Here is a 24,857-nt window from a genome sequence, read left to right as displayed (position 1 = left end):
TGACACAAGGAGTCTACAGAGGGATATGGATTGGGTAAGTAAGTGGGCAAAAACTCGGCAGATGGAATATAATGTGGGAAAATGTGACATTATGCATTTTGTCAGGAAGAATAGAGGAGCTGAATATTATTTAAACTGAGAAAGACTGCAGAAGGGTGTAGCGCAGAAGGATTTGGGAGTCCTTGTGCACGAATCCCAAAAACCTAACATACAAGTTCAACAGGTAATAGTGAAGGTAAATGGAATGATGGCCTTTATTTTAAAGGCAATGGAATATAAAAGTAGGGACGTCTTGCTAAAGCTATACAAGGCACTAGTTAGACCACACCTAGAAGACTGTGAACAGTTTTGGTCCCCTTATATAAGGATACTGGCATTGGAGGCAGTCCAGAGAATCCGGGTATGAGGAGAGGTTGAGTAGGTTGGGCCTCCATACCCGGGATCAACCAGTCAATCTGTGGAATCCTTTACTACAGTGGGCTGTATAGGGTGGGTCTTTAAGTATATTCAAGGCTGAGATAGAAAGATTTTTAATCAGTAAGGGAATCAAGGGTTATGGGGAAAAGGCAAGAAAGTGGAGTTGAGGATTATCAGATCAGCCATGATCTCATTGAATGGCAGAGAAGACTCGATGTGCCGAATGGCCTACTTCTGCTCCTGTGTCATATGGTCTAAGTGGTGCCCACCTGTGCATGAGTGGAGGTCTCTATGTGAAGTATGGTGGATGCCATGGAGACCCTGGTCCAGCAGAATGCGGAGATGCGTGCAGACCTGCACTCCATCTCAGTGGCCATGGGTGACTTCCTGCAGTAGCAACTCGAGGGGGAAACAGGGCACCTTGATAACCCTCCAGGTGCCCCTTCCCCTAAAAGAGTCAGGCCGGGTATTCGGGAACGCAAAGGGATGAGGAGCGGCATCTGGATGCCCTGGGTCATCCACACATGAATCTCAGAGGCTCTCCTCTTCCTCCAAGTCCCCTCAACCTTATCCTTTGTCACCACAGAGGGAGCAGTTGGCCCACGGGAGGACGGCCAAAGCAAGCCGGGGCCCCCCAGGCCTTGATTCTCCAGAGGACCCATGCCGAAATCATCAGAGGTAACGGGGCCAACATTGCACAGGCTGTCTCCATCTCTGCTGCAGATGTCAGGGCAGCACCTAGAAGAAGTGGTAGGCCTAGAAAAGTTAAGAATTTCTGATCTCAAGTGGTTACATGGATGAACACATTTTCTCACTTTATAATCTGAAAATATATTCACTTTCACTGAATAATGTGTAGGGGTGCCTTTTAGATTCATTTACAGGCTATGCAAATCCTCCCCATGCATCCTCCCCCGCCAGCAGTTCAGCTGCACGCAGCCAGCCAGTAATTCTGGAAGGAGAAGTGTATGTGTGACAGGGCATTTCAGAGTCTCATGCAAGCACTCTCCCAAGCACATAGGTCTTTCCTCCATCACACTCATTTCAATGTCTTGAATATTTTCAATGCTGCCTGCTAGGGATCTCCTCCATTGTTCATCTGCACTGGCCTGCAATCCGCCCACCCACTGATTTCACTCCCATGCTGCAACTGTTCCCGCCCAACGTGAGGCTCCTTTCACTTTCAATTTTGCAAAATGATACTGGTGAAGTATGTCTTTAGCTCCCCTGTCCTTTCCCCTCCCTTCATCACTGATGTCCTTTCCCCCATTCACCATTGACCCCCCCACCATCACTTACCAGCCAGAACTCTTTTCTTTCCGGATGCCCAGGTGAACGTGCACATTCTCTAGCTTCCTGAGAATCCCACCCTCATCTACATTGACGTCCCCAGCCTCCTTCCCACCCCCAGGGTCTGTATCTGCCTCCGAGTCCCCACCAAATGCCATCGCCATCACTTCTATGACATTGTTGCACCTTCATCCTCCTACCCTACCAGCTCACTCTGCCCTCTCTCATTCTCACCATTCCCTTTTATCAAGTCCACCCTCATTTCGTTCCCCAGTCAATGACTCCATAGACCCCTCCCTCGCACATCCACCTAGCCATCTGCCCCTTACATCTTCCTTCAACCTTACTCCTTCCTCCATCCTTGCCCCTTCCTCTATCTTACTCCTTCTTCCCCCCAGACTTCTTCCACCCCCTAGACTCCCCACTATGAACTCCTGCCCTTACACCTTCCTCCCCCCTTACACCTACCTCCCCATTTGCCGCATTCTACCTGTTTCACCCTCCTCCCCCTGTACTCCCTTCCCCTCCTCCCAACCTCACCACCCCCTGCAGTACACCTTCCTCTCCCAGTCAAGTCAAACCTATAACTACACACACACACACACACACACACACACACACACACCGCACCCCCCCCCAACCCCCGGTACACCTTCCTCTCCTGCTTACAGCAAGATCCCCCCCTCTCCAACCCCTCGACCATCATCTGCAGCAGGCCATGGCCAAGACACTGATGTCCTGAAGCCGACCCTCAATGGTGATCTTCCACCTTCCACGAGCAGCTTTGTGGCGGAGCTGTGTCCATCGGAATCCATGCAGCATGCAATGCATGTGTTCCTCCAGGGTCCCATTGTTGTCGGGCTGCAGCATCCTCTGCTCCTTGTGAACAATGTGAACAAGGCCCTGACAGCAAGTCCCGACTTCTGCATGTCACACTTGTCAAGATGTGTTGTGCACTGGTGTGTTTACCTGCCAACATGGGTGGTAAATTTGAAGTGGGGGATGATTCCGGTGGGCAGGGCTTATAATGATCTGCAGATGTATTAAAATGAAGTTCCCGACGTCCAGGAGCAGGAAAAACAGCCCGTCATTGATGGGTGGAGCAGACAGTCGCAAACTGGTTTCATGATGGCGTGAAACTGACTTTTGGTTTCCCTGCCATATTGTCTGCTCACACCCGCCATGACAGCCAACACAATAAGCACAGAAAATTCCGCCCACAGCCCCAGAATAAGGGACAGCTTATTTAAGACTGAGATGAAGAGGAATTTCTTCACTCAGAGGGTGGTGAATATTTGGAATTCTCTATAGAATAGAAGTAAAAACAGAGTGAAAGTGGATATAGAGTGATGGGTTCAGGTCCAGAGCAACAGCCACAATGCACACGGAAATGGACTCAGGGAAAACTCAGATTACATAGGTCTGGTTACCAAAAAATTAGAAGAGATAAAAACCTGATAGTAAATGGGAAATTGATAGGAGATAATAGGAAGGAATCCAGAGTTAAAGTCCAAGGTCTCTTCCCGCACTGTTAAGTGCCTTCTAAGACAAACGGTGTCTAATTATTCTCCTCAGCATCAGAATCAACGAAATATAAACTGCTTTGCACTGATGGAACCCAGGCGAATCTGAAGGATTTCAGAAAATGTAATCTTGGACGGGGGCCCGGCAATGCTATTGTGACCAGATACAACTACAGAAAGATGACACGGAAATTTCTTGCTGTGGCTCAGGTACATTCACCCACTGCTATCTGACAGGACCAGGACTGTTTTATTTGATTGTTGATCTGTCTATTAATAACTATATGACAACTTAGAAACATAAACTGGTTACAGCAGTGCCGACTCTTTGTAGGAGCAAGTCACCTAGTCCCGCTGCCCCACCTTATCCCCGTAGCCCTGTAAATTTCTCTCTTCAGAATTTGAAAGCCATGATTGAATCTGCCTCCATTACACTTTCAGGCAGTACATTCCAGATCCTAACCACTCATTAGAAAGCTTTTCCTCATGTCGCTGTTGCTTCTTTTGCCAATCACCTTAAATCTGTGTTCATTGGTTCTTGACCCTTTCACCAGTGGGATCAGCTTTTCCCTATCTACTCTGTTCAAACCCTTTTTGATTTTGAACAGCTCTATCAAATCTCCTTTTAATTCTTCTCTTCTTCCAGGAGAACAGCCCCGGCTTCTCCAATCTATCCACATAACTGAAGTTCTCCATCCCTGAACCAATTCTCATGAATTTTTCATGCCTTCACATCCTTCCTAAAGAATGGTACCCAGAATTGGACATAATACTCCAGTTGAGGCTGAACCAGTGTTTTAAAAAGTGCACCATGACTTGCTTACTTTTGTACTCTATACCCCTATTTATAAAGCCCATGATTTGTGTGCATATAGTCTCCAGGTCTCTCTGTTCCCGCATCCCCTTTAGAATTTCACCCTTTATTTTCTACTGCCCCTCCTCATTTTTTCCACTCAAATAAATCTCTGCCGACTTCTAGGACTTAAAGGAGTGCAGCAATCTTCTATGAAAAAGTGCCTGCTAAATGTTTGTTTAAAAAATCAGTGCAGTATTGAGTTAGGATGCATCAGTGTGTCACTTATGTGTGTCTTTACTGAGATGAATATGACACATGATTCTTTTTCAAGTAATCAGACCAGCTAAGCAACTTGTTATACTGACAAGGTTCATTTCAAATCCCTCACGAAAACATAGTGCTCACCAAGAAACCCTGCTGTAAGTTTTTCACTCGGCATTTAGCTCAGACTAGTGTGATTCCTTAACTTCAACATTGGGAGGCAGACATCACGAGCAAGCCCGGAGTTTATTGTCCAGCCCTAGTTGTCCTTGGGAAGGTGGTGGTGAGCTGCCTTCTTGAACCGCTGCAGCTTTTGTGGTGCTGCAAAGTCGTGAGTTCCAACATTTTGATTCAGGCACAATAATGGAATGGTGATATATGTTCAATTCTGGATTATTTTCTGCCCCAGGTTCTGTATTTTTAAATGAATGGTGGCAATAAAAACACTGGTATCTGAATGTTAACTAATCAGTCCCCCTTTTTATAACTTATCGAATTATCCTATCCCCCTAGAGGGGAGCCTAGGCTGAAAGACAGGTGGAAAATTGGTGCTACTTTTCTGTTTTCCTGTCACTGATTGGTGCTCCTGTCAAGAAAGGGGCCCTGTTGGGAATATGGGAGCACTGAAGTGAGTCCATTGTTTCCAATGAGGGTCATTGCTTGGAAACTGCACTCCTGTTTGGACTAGGTCTATCCCATAACCCCATTCTCCCACTCCGTTCATTCTGGGATGTTGGTACTTCAAGCCAATGACAAATTGGCACCCAGATGGAAGTGCAGGATCAATCCTCTTAATTCAATGTCGAAAGCTCCCTGCTTCTGATGATGTGAGAAACAATGTGAATTAGCATGTCACAAATGGAAATGAGACCGCAATCAGATCAGCCATGACATATTGAATGGTGGAACAGGCTCAAAGAGCCAAATGGCCCACCCCTGCTCCTGTGACGCACTATTTGATTGTGACTGTCCCTAGTCCTTCTCTTTGTTATAGTTGACCATTCTCCTCTAACAGCTCTCCTCCGTTATTCAGCTCACTAGGACTGCCCTCACTTGGTTCTGCTCTTGCCTATTGAACTGTAGTTACAGAATCTCCTATAATGGTTTTACTTCCTGCTTCAACACCATTAATTCTGCAATTCCCCAAGGATCCTTTATTGGCCCCTCCTCTTTGTCATCTAAATGCCACTGTTCAGCAACATTTTTGGATCCTCCATTGGGTTGATGAACACATTTTTGGGTTGCACAAGTACACTGACAACACCGCCACGTTTTTTTAAAATTTGTTTATGGGATGTGAATGGGAATCTCTGGCTAGGCCACTATTTATTGCCCATCCCTAATTGCCCTTGTTCAAAGGGCAGTTAAGAATCAACCACAGCGCTGTGGGTCTGATGTAAGGATAGCAGATTTCTTTCCTGAAGGAAGGAACATGAGGGAACCAGATGGTTTTTAACAACAATCGTTTCATGGTTATCATCAGATTTTTAATTCCGGATTTTTATTAAATTCAAATTTCACCATTTGCCATGGTGGGATTCAAACCCAGATCCACAGAGCGTTAGCCTGGATCTCTGGAATACTAGTCCAGTGACAATACCACCATGCTACCACCTCCTTCTCTCAACTCTTCCACTGCCCCTGATTTCTCATGATGTTTGTACTGGATATTCTGCAATTTCAGCCAATTAAAAGTTGAGAATTGGGTTGGGGATGGAATGTTCCCTTGCAAAGCATTCCATCCCCAACCCTGCCACTGTCTCAGGCTGAACCACACTGTTCACAATCTTGGTGCCCTATTGGATTCCAAGCTGAGTTTCTAGGTCCACATGCTCTCCATCACAAAGATTGTCTACTTCAACCTTCACACTACTACCTGTCTGCCCCATCACAGCTCAACTGTTGCTTACACCCTCACCCATGCCTTTGTCACCTACAGACTTGGCTATTCCAATGCTCCACTGGCCCACCTCCCACCTTGCAGTCTTCAGAAAATTGAGGTAATTCAAAACTCTGTTGCCCATATCTAACTAGCACCGTGTTTAAATCCCTCCACTGCCTCGCTCCTCCCTGTCTCTATAACCTCCTCCAGACCTCCACAGCTCTAAAGTTGCTGTCTTGCACATCCTCAATTTTGATTGCTTTGGCTGCCTAGATCCTAAGCTCTGGAACCCTCTCCACGTCTCTTGAAATGAAATCAGAAAATGCTGGAAAGACTCAACACGTCAGGCAGCATCTGTGGAGAGAGAAACAGAGTTAACATTTTGAGGCCAACATTACTCTTCTTTGGAACTGGAGAGTTCCTTCTCCTTTAAGATACTCTTTAAAGCTAAGCTTTTGGTCATCTCCTTATGTAGCTCAATGCCAAATGTTGTTTGATAATCATTCCTGTGAAGCACCTTGGGATATTTTTACTATGTTAAAGATGCTGCATAAACATAAGTTGTTATTGCTGGTGCTGAAGGCTCTGCTTCAGCTGAGAATTGTTATAAAGACATTGTCAAATTTGAGAATCACATTGTGTGATATTATTATGCAAATACTTAGCATGTTTGCATCAAACTCCTCCTAACAAAGTTAATAAGTTATCACAAATGGGTAACGTCTTTGGGCAGGATTTTCCCAACGGAGAGTGGGGGGTGGAGCCCGCTCGTCGACGCATAAAATGACACGCAGTGACATCAGGAGGAACTCCCGACATCACCGTGCCCCATTTAAATTTTCAGGTAGGCGGGGGCGCAGCAATATCAGCTGTGCGCCAGCCGACCTGTCAATGGCCAATTGAGGCCATTGACTAGAGTCATTAAACTAATTAATGGACCTACCCGTCCAACCTTAAGGTTGGTGGGTAGGCTGGGAGCCCTAGCGGGAATTAGAAAAAACATGAAACCTCATCCATGGGCGGGATGAGGTTTCATGTAGATTGTAAAAAATTTAATTAAGGTTTATTTAAAAATTAAGGACATGTCCCAACTCATGTGACAGTGTCACATGAGGGGACATGTCAGGGAATTTTTTTTTCTATTTTTAATATTTTTTACAGTAGAGGCGATCTCCCTGAGGCAGCACTTAGGCTCAGGGAGATGACTGGGCTCATTTGTGCGCATGCGTGAAAGAGCGCACTCTTAGGTTTAGGGATTCCCCCCCCCCGACCGCACTGGGAGTGCATAGCGCTTCCATGCGAATGTCACGCTGGGTAGGCCTTAATTGGCCCGCCCACGTAAAATGGCGGCGCACCCCCAATCGGGGGCACTGATTGGAGGCGGGTCTCTGCCCGTCCACGATTCAACTTCGCCCTCGATGGGGGGAATATCCTGCCCTTGGAGTAGGAGACACAGAAAACATTAGAAACTTGCAGCACAGCAGGATCTCAGTGGGTGAGAATTTTTCTGGCAGAGGTCTCCCAGTTGTCCACTGTGACTTCAACAAACAATCTGCGGAAAGCTTCTGAGAAAGGGGCTAGGCAATATCAGAACAGACCTCTGTGGGAATCGAACCCCATTATGTCCATGTGCTTCCCTGCTGGAAGAATCCAAAATTACACCCATCGCCTCATTGACTCTGTCACTCGCGATTTGAGGTAACCTCATTGTGCCTTTGCATGATAATATCTGGTATTTTCCATGGCCGCCAGCCTTAATAGAAGCATGTAAGGTGAAGTTGTTTTACAGCAGAGCACCGCAGACTATTTAGAGTCCCTGAGAGTAGACACCACCACTACCTGGACAATCCACACAACGATCACCATTAATATCACTGAGGAAACCTATGCAGGTTGTGGCCTGTGACGTTATCTTCCCCAGGGGAATCAACACAGTCTATATAGCACCATGAACAAATTTTACCCCCATAGAATCTTACAGCATAGAAGGAGGCCATTTGGCCCATCATGTCTATGCCAACTCTTTAAAAGAAGTATCCAATTAATCCCACTCCCTTCTTTCCCCAAACTCTGCAGATTTTCCTTCAAGTACTTCTCCAATTCCTGTTTTGAAAGTTACAGTTGAATCTGCTCCCAACACCCTATCAGACAGTACACTGCAGAACTCACTTCAATAAAAAATATTCTCACCTCTCCCTGTTTTTTTTTTGATAATTAACTTAAATCTGTGTTCTCTGGTTACCTTCCTGTCAGTGGAAACAGTTTCTCCTTATTTACTCTCTCAAAACCCCTCACGATTTTGAACACCAGCATCAAATCTCCCCCTAACTCCCTGTGCTCTAATGAGAACAATTTCAGTTATTCCAGTCTCTCCACGTAACTGAAGTAAATGAGGACTTGTTCAGGAGACTTTCCAGAAGTAAGGTCATTGTTCTGTCACAGTTAGTGTTGGGGAATGGTTTGGGGCTAACGGCTCGATGTTTATTGCAGCATCTCTTTGGGAGAAACGGAAAGCAGTCACGACGGTTCCAGTTATTCAGCTCGGCCAGCTTCAACGGGAGAAATCTGATGTTTCAAGACGCCACTGAGAAGCTCCTGCTTCTTGCAGACAATGCAGACATCAACCAGGTGCTGGGGTTAGACTACATCGCTCTGCTGAAAGGACTGGGTCACGCAGGTAATGCTGTTATCAGTATTGGCTAAATTTCTCCCATTACCAGAAAAGATTAAAGTGGCCAGAATTGTTTTGCTTATAATTCCACAGGTCCCATTTGCAATTTTTCTCAAACAGAGGACCAAGAGCCCAAAAATTTCAATCTGGGTCAAGTGCGGGGGCAGCAAGGGGTGGATGGCCCACCAGTTGCCTGAATTTGGTGAGGACCTGGTCCAACAGGATTCTGCTAGGGTGTAAGACCCATGGTTTAATGCTCTATCTACATAGACGGGATCATGTAACCTGGAGGCCAGCCAGTGTGAAATGCGGCTGAGAAGCTCAGCGCTGCCGGGGTGGGGCGGGAATAGGGTGAGTGACGATGTCACCGCGGGCGCATGTGAACACTTCGAGAGAGCTACCTGAAGGCAGACAGGTGCCTCAGGGAGCTGCAGATCTTCAAATAATAAAATAAAGCATAAAATGGCTGCAAAAGTGTCAGTGCAGCACAATCAAGCACCTGACAGCAAATCATAAAAATGCTATCCCCAGATATTTCTTTTTATTTTATTTCCTAACAGAGATTTCATCTCGCCCTTGGATGAGGTTTCATGAAAAATGTAAAGGCCGCCTGGCCAATTTGCCCGTCCGCCAACCTTAAGGTTGGACAGGCCCATGAAAAATTGTGTTCAATTGCGCCGTTAATGGGCTTAATTGCCCACTTAATTGTCGGCATGCTTGTTTTCAGTTGCCATGCACACCCGCTAAGCGAAATATCATGCTCACCCGATGGCATCTCGTTCGAATTTACACCTAGTTGGGTCAGGCGTGCGCCCACCTGCAGAACATAAAATTCTGCCCCAGGAGTTCTGCCCACTGTTAATTGTATATTAGTTGTGTTTAATTTCAAAGCTTTCCTGATTGTCAATCCTTGATTACCCACTCACTGTTGTAAATGTAACAGAAAACCTGCCTGAATAATAATTCACTTCCTTTATTCAACATAGTAAATTATAGTTTGATGCATGCAGTTGGAGAAAATGCAAGAGATGGAGGAGTAGCCATGTATATTCGAAGCACATTTAAAATTAGAAAAAACTTATGTCTTTTGACCAATAATACTGAATCCTCTTTGAGATTGATGATACGAATTATTGTCAGTATGATATAAAGGTTACCCAATAAGTGATCAATAATTATTTCTCAATGAATTTTAATATTTATTGGACAAGTTGTCAACTCAAAATAAAGAAGTGAATTTAATGAGTGACTTTATTATCAATATTTTGACTGAAAATGGAACTAGTCATAAGGCCCTCAACTCATTGTATTCAAGTCCTTTCCTCCCATTTATCAATAAACCTACATAAATACATTTTGAGAAATTGTACGTAATTGCCCCAGATTTGCACTACGTGTGGTAGCGGGCGGGAAAAGGGATGTTTTACCTGCTGACTGCTTTTCGCACCATATTGTCCCATTCCTGGCATGTCCCACCTCATTAATCATGCATTCCCGGGAAACACGCCAGGTCACTAGCAGGGCAGCCTCTGATTCACCAGCCCCACTGTCACCTCAGACCTTCAATATTCCAGGCACCACATTTAAAGGGCACCCCTACACAGGGCCAGCTCTCTCTATGGCATTGGAAGCTGCTGGAAAGACATGGCTGGCAAAGGCAGGAAACATGCTGCCCCCAGATTTAGCGCTGCCTCCCTCAAGCGCCTACTGGATGCAGTGGATCTTGGGGTTACAAACCCAGTACCATAACCACTTGGCTATTTAGGCCAAGCAGTTTCATCACCTAGGCACGGACGTTAATCACTTGTGCATAATGTTCACTATTGAAAATAAACTCCCAACAATGTCACCCTGTCTATGGCTCCTCGTTATGATGAACAGTGTTTGTGTCAGTCTGAAGTGAATGCTTGGTTCCTGTGCAAGATAAAGGCAGGTGTCTCAGTCCAGGGCCTCTTTCCTGTGGTTTGTTTAACCTTCCCAGCACACTGATGGTGCACCTTCACAGTCACTGTGGGGATTATCATTGCCGCCAGAATGTCCTAGGCTGGAGGCACAGAGTCTGATGATTCTCTCTGTGCTCCCAGCACCTTTTGAGATGCGGCTGGCCCACATCACATCAGCATCTGTGTCCGGTGATAGTGTGATCCTGAAGGGCTCAGATCATGAAGGATGCCATAGGATCAGGAGAAGTTAAGTTTAACTCACTGCACCTCCATGATATAACCCTGTTCACAGAACACAAGCAATCTAACATCAGCCAGACAGGAGTCAGACATTCACATAAGTTATGTGAGGATCTATGGAGTGTCCCTACTGCATGTCACCATCATCCTCCTGGAATGTAGGGACTTTGGGCATCCACTGCATCTCCATGACAGGAGCCTTATCACAGAGGGTATGTGCACTGCCATCAACCAAGCAGGAGTCAAATGTTCACAGATGCAATGTGAGGATCTATGGTGTCTCCTCACTGCATCTTGTCATCATCCTCTACGAATCTAGAGGCTATGAGGGTCTCCTGAGCATGCCTGTTTCGTCTCAACAATGTGATGGCCTCATCGCCATTATCTATGCCTTCGAGGACCTCCTCACCCTCATCTCCATCGGTGTCCTCCTTATCGGAGGAGACGTGCAGTTCCCCCACCTTCTCCTCAGCCAGCTCCTCTCCTCATCACAGCACCAGGTTGTAAAGTGCACAGCAGGCGATAACGATGTGTGACACCCTCTGTGGACTGTATTGCAGGGCTACACCAGATCAGCCCAGGCACCGGAACCTCATTTTCAACATCCCAATGGTTTGCACCACCAAAGTGCGAGTTGTAGCATGAGCCTCATTATACTATCACTCTGCTGCAGTCTGATGCCACCGCTCAGTTGTCATCAGCCACTTCCTCTAGCCCCTGTCCCTGAGCAGCCATCCCTGCAGCCTCTGTGGACCCTGGAAGACGTCAGGGACCTGAGACCTAATGAGAATGTAGGAGTCATGGACACCCCTGGGAATCGTGTGCAGACCTGTAGGATGCGTTTGTGGTGGTTTGCAGACCAGTTGAACATTCAGCAAGTGGAAGCCCTTGCAGTTGACGTAGTTGACTGCTTGTTGCCACAGAGATCTAAGTGCCACATGAGTGCAGTCAATGTCACCCTGCACCTGTGGAAAATCAGAGATCATTGCAAATCCCAGTGCTCTGCATCCTGGCTTTCCTGATCCTGGGCAAAATGCACAAAGTCGTGTGCATTCGCGAGTATGGCGTCCGTGACCTCCTGGATGCACTTGTGTGTGGAAGCTTGCAAGATCCCGCACAGGTCCCTGAAAGGAGCCACAGGTGTAAAAATTGAGCACCGCAGTCACTTCCATGGCCACTTGCAATTGATGCACCCCAAGTCTGTGTGCTGCAAAATCCTGCAGCAGGTGACAAATGTGATCGACCAGTTCCCTGGACATGTGTAGTTTTCGGCGATACTGGTTCTTGGTCATCTGCAGGAATGATAAGCACTATCTGTAGACACTAGGTCTAGCTAGGCACTGACCCACGACAGCTCACTGTGGTTCTTCAGCAGCATGCACAGGAGTCCAGCTGCCCCTTCTTCCTGAGACTGCTGCTCCTCCCTCTACACAGCCAGGCACCTCCGTTGCTTTCTTCTCTTATGTCTCCACTCCCTGGAAGCCATGAGCCATATAGCTAGGTCACCAGGTTCCATGCTCCTGACGTACTGCTGCTGCTGGATGAAAGAGAGTGACGCATGGGTTAGCATTGGTCTCCTAGGGACCTCTCATGATTACGTGTGCAACTCCGGCTCTGTCTCAAAGCCCCTTAGCATATGCCGGAGAGTTCTGGCCACCACTTGGATGCCCAGTGTGTGCTGCATGGCTGCCCGAAACCCCACCCACCTCTGCCCTATTCCATCTGACCAATTGGCAGCAGCTTTGCTCATTGGACTGCATGCTGTGCTCTCAGCTTAGGTGCAGACATTCTCCTAAACTGCACTGCAAGGCTGTGCTGTTAGCTTGACTGGTCCGAAACTTAAATCAAGACATTGCAAGGGACTGTGAGTGCCTCCACCAGTGACTGCTCCATGGCCAGTTTTCACAAGGAGATTGTAGAACTTGCCCAGTCATCCAATTGTTCTTCAGCCCCTTAAAACACTTTTTAATTTGCAGTCTAGGTCTGAGGCTTGAAAAGTTCAGGAGCATTTGGTGGCACTTTCGTGCCTCTGTGTTGCTTGAGTGGGCAGATAAGCTAGAGGCCCAACTCCAAACATGTCAATGTAGCTGCGCCTGAACTGGCTCAGCTGCAGAGGAATGGTCACTTTATACAAGGTTTCCCTAATGCATGGCTGCTTTCCTCACCACTCCCAACATGCTTCTGCTGGTGCACTGCCATCAGCCTTGCACCCCCACCCCCCGCAACACCTGGCCCCAACCACAGTGCAGCCCTTGCCCTGGTACTGCACTGTCAAGCAGCCGGGGAAAAAGGGACTTGCCTGTGTCCCCACCTGAATGCACCACTTCCTTGAAATCAAATGGGCAACTCTTGTGAGTGCTGTGCTACATTAGTGTACACTCACTGCTGAATTCCCCTCGAAGTTCAGTTTGCCAGGTGCACGCCTTTCAAATGCTGTTGTGAATCATGTCATTCTGAAGTCATGCTGATGATGGTGGTAAATTTGACTTGGAGGGGATGATTCCATCAGGCAGGCAATATGATGAGATGCAAATACATTGAAATTACGTTTCTGACGTTCAATTGATGGGAAAGGCACCCGCGTTTGATGGATGGAGCGGACGATTGCAAATTGGTTTCACGTCAGCGTAAAACTGATTTTTGGCCTTCCCACCATATTGTCCGCTTACACCCATCACAACGGCCGCACCAACAGGGCAGAAAATTCCAGCCATTAATTTTGATAGACAATGGACTGAATAAAATGTGGGGGGCGCGGACAGCTGCCAAACTATCACCACTGTTCCCCCCCCGGAAACAATGTCGGTGTGGAGCCTACGTTCTCCATGCTGAACTGCCCCACAGCCATAAATATTTTCATGAGATGTGGACTTTGCTGTCAAGGCCAGCATTTCTTACTCATCCCTAATTGATGTTGGACTGAATGGCTTGCTCGGCCATTTCAGAGGGCAGTTAAGAGTCAACCACATTGCTGTGGATCTGGAGTCACATGTAGGCCAGACCAGGTAAGGATGGCAGATTTCCTTCCCTAATGGACATTAATGAATTAGATGGGTTTTTACAACAATTGATGATAGTTTGGCAGTCACCATTGCTGAGACTAGCTTTCAATTCCAGATTTTTTAAATGCTGTAATGGAATTTGAACCCAAATCACCAGTGCATTAGTCTGGGCCTCTTATCTACCAGCCCAGTGTCATTGCCATTACACCACCATCAGCCATATCCTGGCAGGCATAAAGTGCTAATGGGGGACAAGTGGGGCTTCTGCCCCTTACTGAGGAGGAAGCACCAAGTTCTGGAGCTGCCGGCCAATCAAATTGGCTGGCAGCTCCATCAATTCCAGCAGCGCCAGGAAGGCATCAGTGGCTGCCGTCAGGACTGCAGAAAAAGAAGAAGACCTAAGAGCAGATAAGTCAGGGGTCTCGGGCTGGAAGGATTTGGATAGGTTAGGGAGAGGTGTGAGAGGGAGGGGTTGGTTTTAAGGGACAGAGCAGGTAAGAAGGAAGAGGGGGTTCGATCCAAAGGGGGCCGCTGTGTGATCGGCAAAGGGTAGCCCTCAAAGAGCAACACCCTCCTCCCCCTTCCTTCCCATCCTTTAAGCATTTGAGTGAAAAAAATTGGGCTGCCTGCTCCTGCACGGCTGCCCACGCTAAATGTTTTATGGCGTGGGCTGCATATTATCAGAGCCAAAACAAAAACAGAATTCCCTGGAAAAACTCAGCAGGTCTGGCAGCATCGGCGGAGAAGAAAAGAGTTGATGTTTCGAGTCCTCATGACCCTTCGACAGAACTTGAGTTTGAGTCCAAGAAAGAGCTGAAATATAAGCTGGTTTAAGGTGTGTGTGTGGGGGGCGGAGAGATAGAGAGACAGAGAGATGGGGGGGGCGGTGTGGTTGTAGGGACAAACAAGCAGTGATAGAAGCAGATCATCAAAAGATGTCAACGACAATAGTACAATAGAACAAATAGGTGTTAAAGTTAAAGTTGGTGATATTATCTAAATGAATGTGCTAATTAAGAATGGATGGTAGGGCACTCAAGGTATAGCTCTAGTGGGGTTTTTTTTATAATGGAAATAGGTGGGAAAAGGAAAATCTTTATAATTTATTGGGAAAAAAAAGGAAGGGGGAAACAGAAAGGAGGTGGGGATGGGGGAGGGAGCTCACGACCTAAAGTTGTTGAATTCAATATTCAGTCCGGAAGGCTGTAAAGTCCCTAGTCGGAAGATGAGGTGTTGTTCCTCCAGTTTGCGTTGGGCTTCACTGGAACAATGCAGCAAGCCAAGGACAGACATGTGGGCAAGAGAGCAGGGTGGAGTGTTAAAATGGCAAGCGACAGGGAGGTTTGGGTCATTCTTGCGGACAGACCGCAGGTGTTCTGCAAAGCGGTCGCCCAGTTTACATTTGGTCTCTCCAACGTAGAGGAGACCACATTGGGAGCAACGAATGCAGTAGACTAAGTTGGGGGAAATGCAAGTGAAATGCTGCTTCACTTGAGTGTTTGGGTCCTTGGACGGTGAGGAGAGAGGAAGTGAAGGGGCAGGTGTTGCATCTTTTGCGTGGGCATGGGGTTGTGCCATAGGAGGGGGTTGAGGAGTAGGGGGTGATGGAGGAGTGGACCAGAGTGTCCCGGAGGGAGCGATCCCTACGGAATGCTGATAAGGGGGGTGAAGGGAAGATGTGTTTGGTGGTGGCATCATGCTGGAGTTGGCGGAAATGGCGGAGGATGATCCTTTGAATGCAGAGGCTGGTGGGGTGATCAGTGAGGACAAGGGGGACCCTATCATGTATCTGGGAGGGAGGAGAAGGCATGAGGGCGGATGCGCGGGAGATGGGCCGGACATGGTTGAGGGCCCTGTCAACGACCGTGGGTGGAAAACCTCGGTTAAGGAAGAAGGAGGACATGTCAGAGGAACTGTTTTTGAATGTAGCATCATCGGAACAGATGCGACGGAGGCGAAGGAACTGAGAGAATGGGATGGAGTCCTTACAGGGAGCGAGGTGTGAGGAGCTGTAGTCGAGATAGCTGTGGGTGTCGGTGGGTTTGTAATGGATATTGGTGGACAGTCTATCACCAGAGATTGAGACAGAGAGGTCAAGGAAGGGAAGGGAAGTGTCAGAGATGGACCATGTGAAAATGATGGAGGGGTGAGATTGGAAGCAAAATTAATAAATTTTTCCAAGTCCTGACGAGAGCATGAAGCGGCACCGAAGTAATCATCGATGTACCGGAGAAAGAGTTGTGGAAGGGGGCCGGAGTAGGACTGCAACAAGGAATGTTCCACATACCCCATAAAGAGACAGGCATAGCTGGGGCCCATGCGGGTACCCATAGCCACACCTTTTATTTGGAGGAAGTGAGAGGAGTTGAAGGAGAAATTGTTCAGTGTGAGAACAAGTTCAGCCAGACGGAGGAGAGTAGTGGTGGATGGGGATTGTTCGGGCCTCTGTTCGAGGAAGAAGCTAAGGGCCCTCAGACCATCCTGGTGGGGGGTGGAGGTGTAGAGGGATTGGACGTCCATGGTGAAGAGGAAGTGGTAGGGGCCAGGGAACTGGAAATTGTTGATGTGACGTAAACTGGGCGACCGCTTTGCAGAACACCTGCGGTCTGTCCGCAAGAATGACCCAAACCTCCCTGCCGCTTGCCATTTTAACACTCCACCCTGCTCTCTTGCCCACATGTCTGTCCTTGGCTTGCTGCATTGTTCCAGTGAAGCCCAACGCAAACTGGAGGAACAACACCTCATCTTCCGACTAGGCACTTTACAGCCTTCCGGACTGAATATTGAATTCAACAACTTTAGGTCGTGAGCTCCCTCCCCCATCCCCACCTCCTTTCTGTTTCCCCCTTCCTTTTTTTTTTCCAATAAGTTATAAAGATTTTCCTTTTCCCACCTATTTCCATTATAAAAAAAAACCCACTAGAGCTATACCTTGAGTGCCCTACCATCCATTCTTGATTAGCAGATTCGTTTAGATAATATCACCAACTTTAACTTTAACACCTATTTGTTCTATTGTACTATTGCCGTTGACATCTTTTGATGATCTGCTTCTATCACTGCTTGTTTGTCCCTACAACCACAACCCCCCCCCTCCACCTCTCTGTCTCTCTATCTCTCCGCCCCCCACACACACACCTTAAACCAGCTTATATTTCAGCTCTTTCTTGGACTCAAACTCAAGTTCTGTCGAAGGGTCATGAGGACTCGAAACGTCAACTCTTTTCTTCTCCGCCGATGCTGCCAGACCTGCTGAGTTTTTCCAGGTCATTCTGTTTTTGTTTTGGATTTCCAGCATCCGCAGTTTTTTTGTTTTTATCTCTATTATCAGAGCCAATTGGCTTGACAACAAGCCTAATTGACCATTGATTATTCCTTTAAATATGGCGGATGGGCTGCCGATTTCGGCACCTGCCCACTTCCCATATTATGGGGGTGAGCTCGAGGGTGGGCGGTGTCACAGAATAAATCAGCAACTGCAGGATACTTCAGGAGAAAGTACAATTTATTTTGTGCTGAACAGTACAATGGCCATTGGGAGCAGATCACAATGAATCTGCTCAACGATACAGCATTCAACAACCAATATTTATACAATACAATTATGTGACTCCTGCATATTCACACAGTGATCTTTTTTTTTTATTTTGTTATTATATATACACAGTGATCTTATTAACTTGCCCTTCTTTATTCTCTTAAAATTAGGTTAGCTAATTGATTTTGTTTACCCATACAGTTTTCTTGATTGTCACTTATCTCTTCTAACAATGTACTATTCATTCCACAAGATAACATCTGATCCTTTTTATCTGAGTTATAATCTTGTAACAGTCAGGTAGTTATGCATCAACCATTTTCAGTGCAAGCAGTTATATCTCACAATAAGTCAGGTAATCAGTAAGTTAACTAGATAATTACATCAGATGCAAGACAGACAGTTTTACAAAGACAGACAGTTTACAAGACATGTTGCATCAAATTAGAACACAATGAACAGCCTACGAGACATAGAATACAAAGAACAGGGAAGTTAAAAAAACAAGCTGGCCACCATACTTATGTAATTAATCGTGCACAAAGTTCATTTTATTCTGACTATGCTCCAAGAATACTTTCCTGGTTTTCACACGAAGCTTACAATTTCATTTAACATTTATCTGCATGCACCTAAGGTACAAGTTAAACATAGTCAGGATTGTTAACATTTCATGTCTTCCTCCTTCTTGTCCGTGGTGGGTTTCTGTAGGCTATGGGACAACTGGCTATTTTCTTAGCTTCCTTCCTTTTACCTCTCTATTTCCTATCCTGTAATATTTTCTTTCTCAGCGGGAAGGTAATGGAATGGGCGCTTGCCCTATTTTACATGCTCCCTCCCGCGGGAATCACGCCCACTGGGGGCAGGTAAAATTCAGCCCCCTATTTTTGCTAGTATTAAAAGAAAACTTGTTGCTTCTGGAATATTTATAGGGGGAGCTGCCTGATGCCATGCCCATCCCCACCCGACCTCCTAAATTGTCAGACAGTTTGGGTATGCATCAGGAAGGCCAACCCGTTGGATTTTACCTGCCTCCCACCCCACCATCTTCAAACCTGTCTGCGGGGGAGCATGAAGTCCATCCTTTGCTTTCATAGTAACAAGTTATCCCTAAATTTACAAAAGTCAAATTTTATTCACTTCAAATCTGAAAAAAAAATACTGACTGATTTTTAATATGGAATTAAGATTGATGGAATATGGATTGAGGACAAGAAGAGTACAGTATTCCAGATTGTTGTGATTGAGGAGTTTTTAAATTAGAATCAATGGCAAAATTGTCAAAAAAATGTCCTTGTTCCACAGGAATCTTGTGTAAATTGAGGTATTATTTGCCAGTACAAATATTATTTACTGTATATAATTCTATTCTTTTGTTGCACATAACCTACTGTAACAACATGTAGGCAAAAATCTATCCTATTGTCCTATTACAGAAGAAGGCTATATGAATTTGTGCAGGCACCGGCTATGTTGACAGCACTCACCCATTATTTATTTGCTTTAAGACTTTGAAAATTGGAGATGTACATTTCTTTTTACCAAAATGCTCTCCTTATGTTTTGATTTCATTCCAATCAGTTGCCATCTTTGTTCAATGAAATATTAAATTCAATTCTGCATTTCAGAACTACCTTACCAGAAATTTCTGTAATGACATGTGGTCATTCCAAAAGCTGCTTTACCACACAAATCAACGAGTGAAGAGGGCATACTTTAGAGAACAGGCTTCTGCTTTATTACAATTATGTAATTCTTCCTTGAGCCTTTCCTCTGCCTGGTTGATACTTTGTAACTACAAAGCTGAGAAAATAAATCTTTTTATTAAGAGCTTCTATCTGACTGAGGAGGCTACAGGTGAATCCATATCCAACAATCTGCTCTGAAAAGTCTGCTCACATTTTGACAGCTGTGACATATTCCACCCCAGCAACTGAGGGACAAACCACAGCATTCTAAAAAAATCAACAACTTTCTAAGTAAAGCAACCTACAACATTTACCCCATCTTACAGTGTTAATATAGCCTTTAAAAAATTCCAAGATCTGAATTCTGATCCGCAAATTTGCCAAAAACTAATCAATTCTTCCTTGGCCCTTACCCTACGATGTACCAAGTTTTGTTCAAATCCATCCATTAGTTTTTGGATATATTATTTGTAGATAAATAGACTAACAAATAGGGGCTAAGATGGTCCTAGTGGTGAAAGTAATAAGACACACTGGTCCAGATGTGTGAAGTTCAGTAACATTGGACATAAGAACCTGCTCACCAAAACTTGTTGTTCAAGACTAAAGTGAAAAGATTTCTCCTTGATAGATTTTCTTAGTGATAGTATACTAACAAATGTCTGATCATTAGGTCTCTTACATCATTCACGTCTTTATGCTCTGAGGTAATCTCAAGTACCGTTCTCAATACTCACCTTCTTGTTCTCCTTTTTGAATCAGCACTCTTCCACTATAAATGTGTAAACTCATGCATGGTAATCAACTGGAATTATCTCAGTGTATAACATCAGGATTCAGCTTTCTGACTCTCTTTGCTATCACTGCGTCATGACTCACATCTCTCTCTCTTTCTGTCCCTCAAGGGGAGTTAACCTTCAAGCTAATACTTACCTCCTCCACCCATACGAACATATAACAACAATCCATTAGCACTGACGTATTTGAATTTCGCAATTGTCGTCAATGCTGTGATCACAATCATTTGTATTGCGTGTGAATGGTATTGAAATAAATAAATATGTGCAGGTGGTGGGCATTAACTGGACATTCACCTGACCCCCTCCTTAAAATAGAAACAGGGTAAAACTGTGGTCTCTGGGTTAGAAAGCGTATGCTTGTGATGTGTAACTCTGTAAATAATTATACAAATGTATAAAGATTGACTCCAGTTCCATCCTTCACCATGGCAAATGGTGGAATTTGAATTAAATAAAAATCTGGAATTGGAAGTCTAACAATGACCATGAAACCATTGTCAATTGCAGGTAAAAACCCATCTGGTTCACTAATGTCCTTTAGGGAAGGAAATCTGCCATCCTTAATTGGCCTGGCCTATATGTGACTCCAGACCCACAGCAATGTTGTTGATCTTAAATGCCTTCTGAACAAGCATAATTAGAGATGGGCAATAAATGCTGGTCTAGCCAGCGATGCTCACATCCCATGAACGAAGAAAAAAAACTAGTTTTCTGGAATAGAATACCCTCTCCACCCATTAAAAGATCCATATTGAATGTCAACAACTGAGAGTTGCATGAGTTCCACTGAGGCCTTATAAAAGGACAAGAGCCTCGCCCAGATTGAGGTATTTGATTTCAGGGGACCAATGATCTCCTGACTGGAGGTATAATGGCTCTGTTTAGAGCTCCTAAAGAGACTCCTAAAGGCAATTTTTTCCTTTGGTCCAAATTGGAGTTGCCAGTTTTGGTTGTACATTTTCCTGGAGGTTTCATTACATCACCTCCTATCTCCAATCACCCTGGATGGTCAAACATCCTCTTTTCCTGTTTCCAACAACAACTGCCCATTTATGTAGCACTTTGAACACTGCAGACTATCCTAAGGTGTTGCCCAACAGTGTTATCAATCAGAATTTGACACCCACCTGTGTAAGGCCCAAATCTTCTGATATGGGGACAGGCCTCCAACTCAACTTACATCTGATGCATCTTGGGACCATGAGGAAGTCCCAATGTAAACAATTTCGGGATGTTTAAACTTCTGATTGCCAGTTTTACCCTGCCCTGATTGTTCTATGGTTGGCCAGAACCACGGAGCCTTGGGCTGTTTGCATGATCATTACACTGGTTTTTACATGGGTTTACTTAGTTTTTCATAGAAGGTATAAAAGCAGTGAAATAGGTAGGAAAATAGGTTGTGAAGAGGGCGTAAGGCGGCTACAAAGTGACATGAATAAGTTAAGTAACTAGGCAAAGATCTGGCAAATGGAGTATAATGTGGGCAAATGTGAAATTGTCCATTTTGGCAGGAAGAATAAAAAAAGAAGCATATTATCGAAATAATGAGAGATTGTAGAGCTCTGTGATGCAGAGGGATCTGGATGTCTGAATGCATGAATCACAAAATATGCAGGTACAGCAAGTAATTAGGAAAGCTAATAGAATGTTATCATTTACTATGAGGGGAATTGATTACAAAAGTAGAGAGGTTTTGCTTCATTTGTGCAGGGCACTAGTAAGACCACATCTGGAGTACTGTGTACTGGTCTCCTTATTTAAGGAAAGATGTAAATGCATTAAAAGCAATTCAGAGAAGGTTTACTAGGCATATATCAGGAGTGGGTGGGTTGCCTTATGAGGAAATGTTGGACAGTTGAGGTTTGTATCAATTGGAATTTAGAAGAGTAAGAGGTGACTTGATTGAAACCTTTAAGATCCTGAGGGGTCTTGAGTGGCTGGAGTGGATGTAGAGAAGATGTTTCCTCTTGTGGGAGAATCTAGAACTTGGGGCCACAGTTTAAAAAAAGGGGTCGCTTCTTTAAGACAGAGTTGAGGAGAATTTTTTTCTCTCAGAGGGATTGTGAGTTTTGGAACTCTCTTCCTCGAAAGGCAGTGGAAGCAGAGTATATGAATATTTTTACATTCAGAGTTAGATAGATTCTTGATTAACAAGGGTGTGAAATGTTATCGGGAGGGGGGAATTGGGAGGGTACAATCAGATCAGCCATGATCTAATTAAATGGCGGAGCAGGCTTGAAGGGCCGAGTGGCCTACTCCTGCTGCTAGTTTGTATGTTTGAATGTTCGTATATAAATCAGCTAGAGCATCAAGGCACTCCAGAACACACAGCAATGTTCACCCCCAACAATGTTCACCCCATTCACCCCCCTGCCTTGGACAGTGCTCACCCCCCCCTGCCCCGGAGAGTGCTCATCCCCTCCCTCCCCAAACAGTGATCACCCCTTTCCTCCCACCCCCAGGCATTACTGATCCCATCCCCCTCCCCTGGACAGTGCTCAACTTTCTACCCGAGACATTGTTCACCTCCCGACCGCCCCCCACCACCTCCCACCAAGCCCTCCCCCTGGACAGTGATCAACCCCTCCCTAATCCAACTCAGATAGTGCTCATCCCCTCCTGCCCAGACAGTGCTCATTTCCATCCCCCTCCCTCTGGACAGTGATCACACCCTCCCTGCCCTTCACCCCGGAACATTGCACAATCCCTCCCCTGCATTGGACAGTGCTCACACCCTCCTACAAACCCTCTCTCGCCTTACCTTCTGGAATTGCTGCCTCCTGTCTGGCCGATTTCAGAAAAGTCAGCATTGTCGGGGAGGGGCGAGTTGTGCATTTTCGTGGGGTGATGAAGGGCTGAACACGATCGGGAATGAGAGAGGCTGAACAGTGTGAACACTGTTCGGAGTGAGAGAGGGAGGAGGACATTGTTATGGGGTGAGGGAATGGGATGAACACAGTCATTGCCAAGTGTATAAAAACCTCAACTGTCCAACCTTTCCTGATAATGCAACCTGCCCATTCCTGGTATATGCCTAATAAACTTTCTCTGAACTGCTACTAACGCATTTACGCATTGCCTTAAATAAGGAGACCAGTACTCTACACAGTACTCCAGATGTGGTCCCACCAGTGCCCTGTACAACTGAAGCATAATCTCCCCTCTTTTGTAATCAATTCCCCTCACAATAAGTGATAACATTCTATTAGATTTTCTAATTATCTGCTATAGCTGCATACTAGCGTTTTGAGAATCATGCACTAGGACATCCAGAACCCTCTGCATCACAGAGCTTTTCAATCTATCATGATATCGATAACATGCTTCTTATTTATTCTTCCTGTGAAAATGCGAGAGGGGCTGAATGCTGTTGGGGGTGGGAATGGGGTGTGAACACAGTCGTGGTGTTATCACTGACAGTGGGTCAGGGAGGGGGCGTTATCACTGACAGTGGGTCAAAGATGGGGTGTTATCACTGTGAGTGGGTCAGGGAGGGGGTGATATCACTGAGTGGGTCAGGGAGGGGGTGTTATCATTGTCAGTGGGTCAGTGAGGGGTTCTTATCACTGACAGTGGTTCAGGGAATGGGTGTTATCGCTGACTGGGTCAGGAAGGGGGTGTTATCACTGAGAGTCGGTCAGAAAGGAGGTGTAAGCAGTAACAATGAGTCTGGGAGGAGGTGTTATCACTGAGTGGGTCAGGGAAGCGGTATTAACACTGTGAGTGGGTCAGGGAGGGGGTGTTATCTCTGAAAGTGGGTCAGGTAGGGTGTATTATGACTGGGTGGTGCAGGGGGGGCGGTGTTATCACTGACAGTGGGTCAGGGAGGGGATGTTATCACTGACATTTGGTCAGGGAGGGTTTGTTTTCAATGTAATTGGTCAGGGAGGGGATGTTACTCCGGACAGTGGTTCAGGGAGGGGGTGTTATCACTGACAGTGGTTCAGGGAGGTGGTGTTATCACTGACTGTGCGTCAGGGAGGGGATGTTACCCCGGACAGTGGGTCAGGGAAGGGGTGTTATCACTGACAGTGGGTCAGGGACGGGGTGTTACCAGTAAAAATGAGTCTGGGAGGAGATGTTATCACTGCGTGGGTCAGGGAGGGGGTATTAACACTGAGTGGGTCAAGGAGGGAGTGTTATCACTGCCAATGGGTGAGGGAGGGGCTGATATCACTGACAGTGGTTCAGCGTGATGGTGTTATCACTGATAATAGATCAGGGAGGGGGTGTTATCACTGACAGTGGGTCAGGGAGGGGGTGTTATCACTGTATGTGGGTCAGGGAGGGGGTGTCATCACTGTGAGTGGGTTAGGGAGGGATTGTTATCACTGTCCGTGGTTCAGGGAGTGGGTGTTATTACTGTCAGTGGGCCAGGGAGGGGACGTCATCACTGACAGTCGGTCAAGGGGATGTTATCACTGACAGTTGGTCAGGGAGGGGGTGTTACCACTAACAGTTGGTCAGGGAGTGGGTGTTATCTCTGACAGTGGTTCAGGGAGGGGATGTTATCACTGTCAGTGGGTCAGGAAGCGGATGTTATCACTTACAGTGGTTCAGGGAGGGGATGTTATCACTAACTGTGGTTCAAGGAGGGGGTGTTATCACTGACAGTGGTTCAGTGAGGTAGTGTTATCACTGACAGTGGGTCAGGGAGGGGATGTTACTCCGGACAGTGGGTCAGGGAGGGCTTATTCACACTGTGAGTGGGTCAGGGAGGAGGTGTTACTACTGTAGTAGGTCAAGGAGGCGGTGTTATCACTGACAGTGTGTCAGGGAGGGGTTGTTATTACTGAGAGTGGGCGA

At 46.0% G+C, this 24,857-nt stretch overlaps 1 protein-coding gene across 1 annotated transcript in view; it reads left to right on the top strand.

Moving 5' to 3' along the window:
- Positions 1-24,857, top strand: part of zgc:172271 (uncharacterized protein LOC100000381 homolog) — a 205,809-nt gene that overhangs the window by 54,327 nt on the left and 126,625 nt on the right. The window contains exons 7-8 of the mRNA XM_041202044.1: positions 3,283-3,440; positions 8,660-8,846. Of these exons, the coding sequence (XP_041057978.1) occupies positions 3,283-3,440; positions 8,660-8,846 (345 nt within the window). The remainder of the gene's footprint in view (positions 1-3,282; positions 3,441-8,659; positions 8,847-24,857) is intronic.

Source organism: Carcharodon carcharias, chromosome 13, assembly GCF_017639515.1.
Source record: "Carcharodon carcharias isolate sCarCar2 chromosome 13, sCarCar2.pri, whole genome shotgun sequence".
NCBI classification, from domain to species: domain Eukaryota; kingdom Metazoa; phylum Chordata; class Chondrichthyes; order Lamniformes; family Lamnidae; genus Carcharodon; species Carcharodon carcharias.
This window is presented reverse-complemented; position numbering and strand designations above follow the sequence as displayed.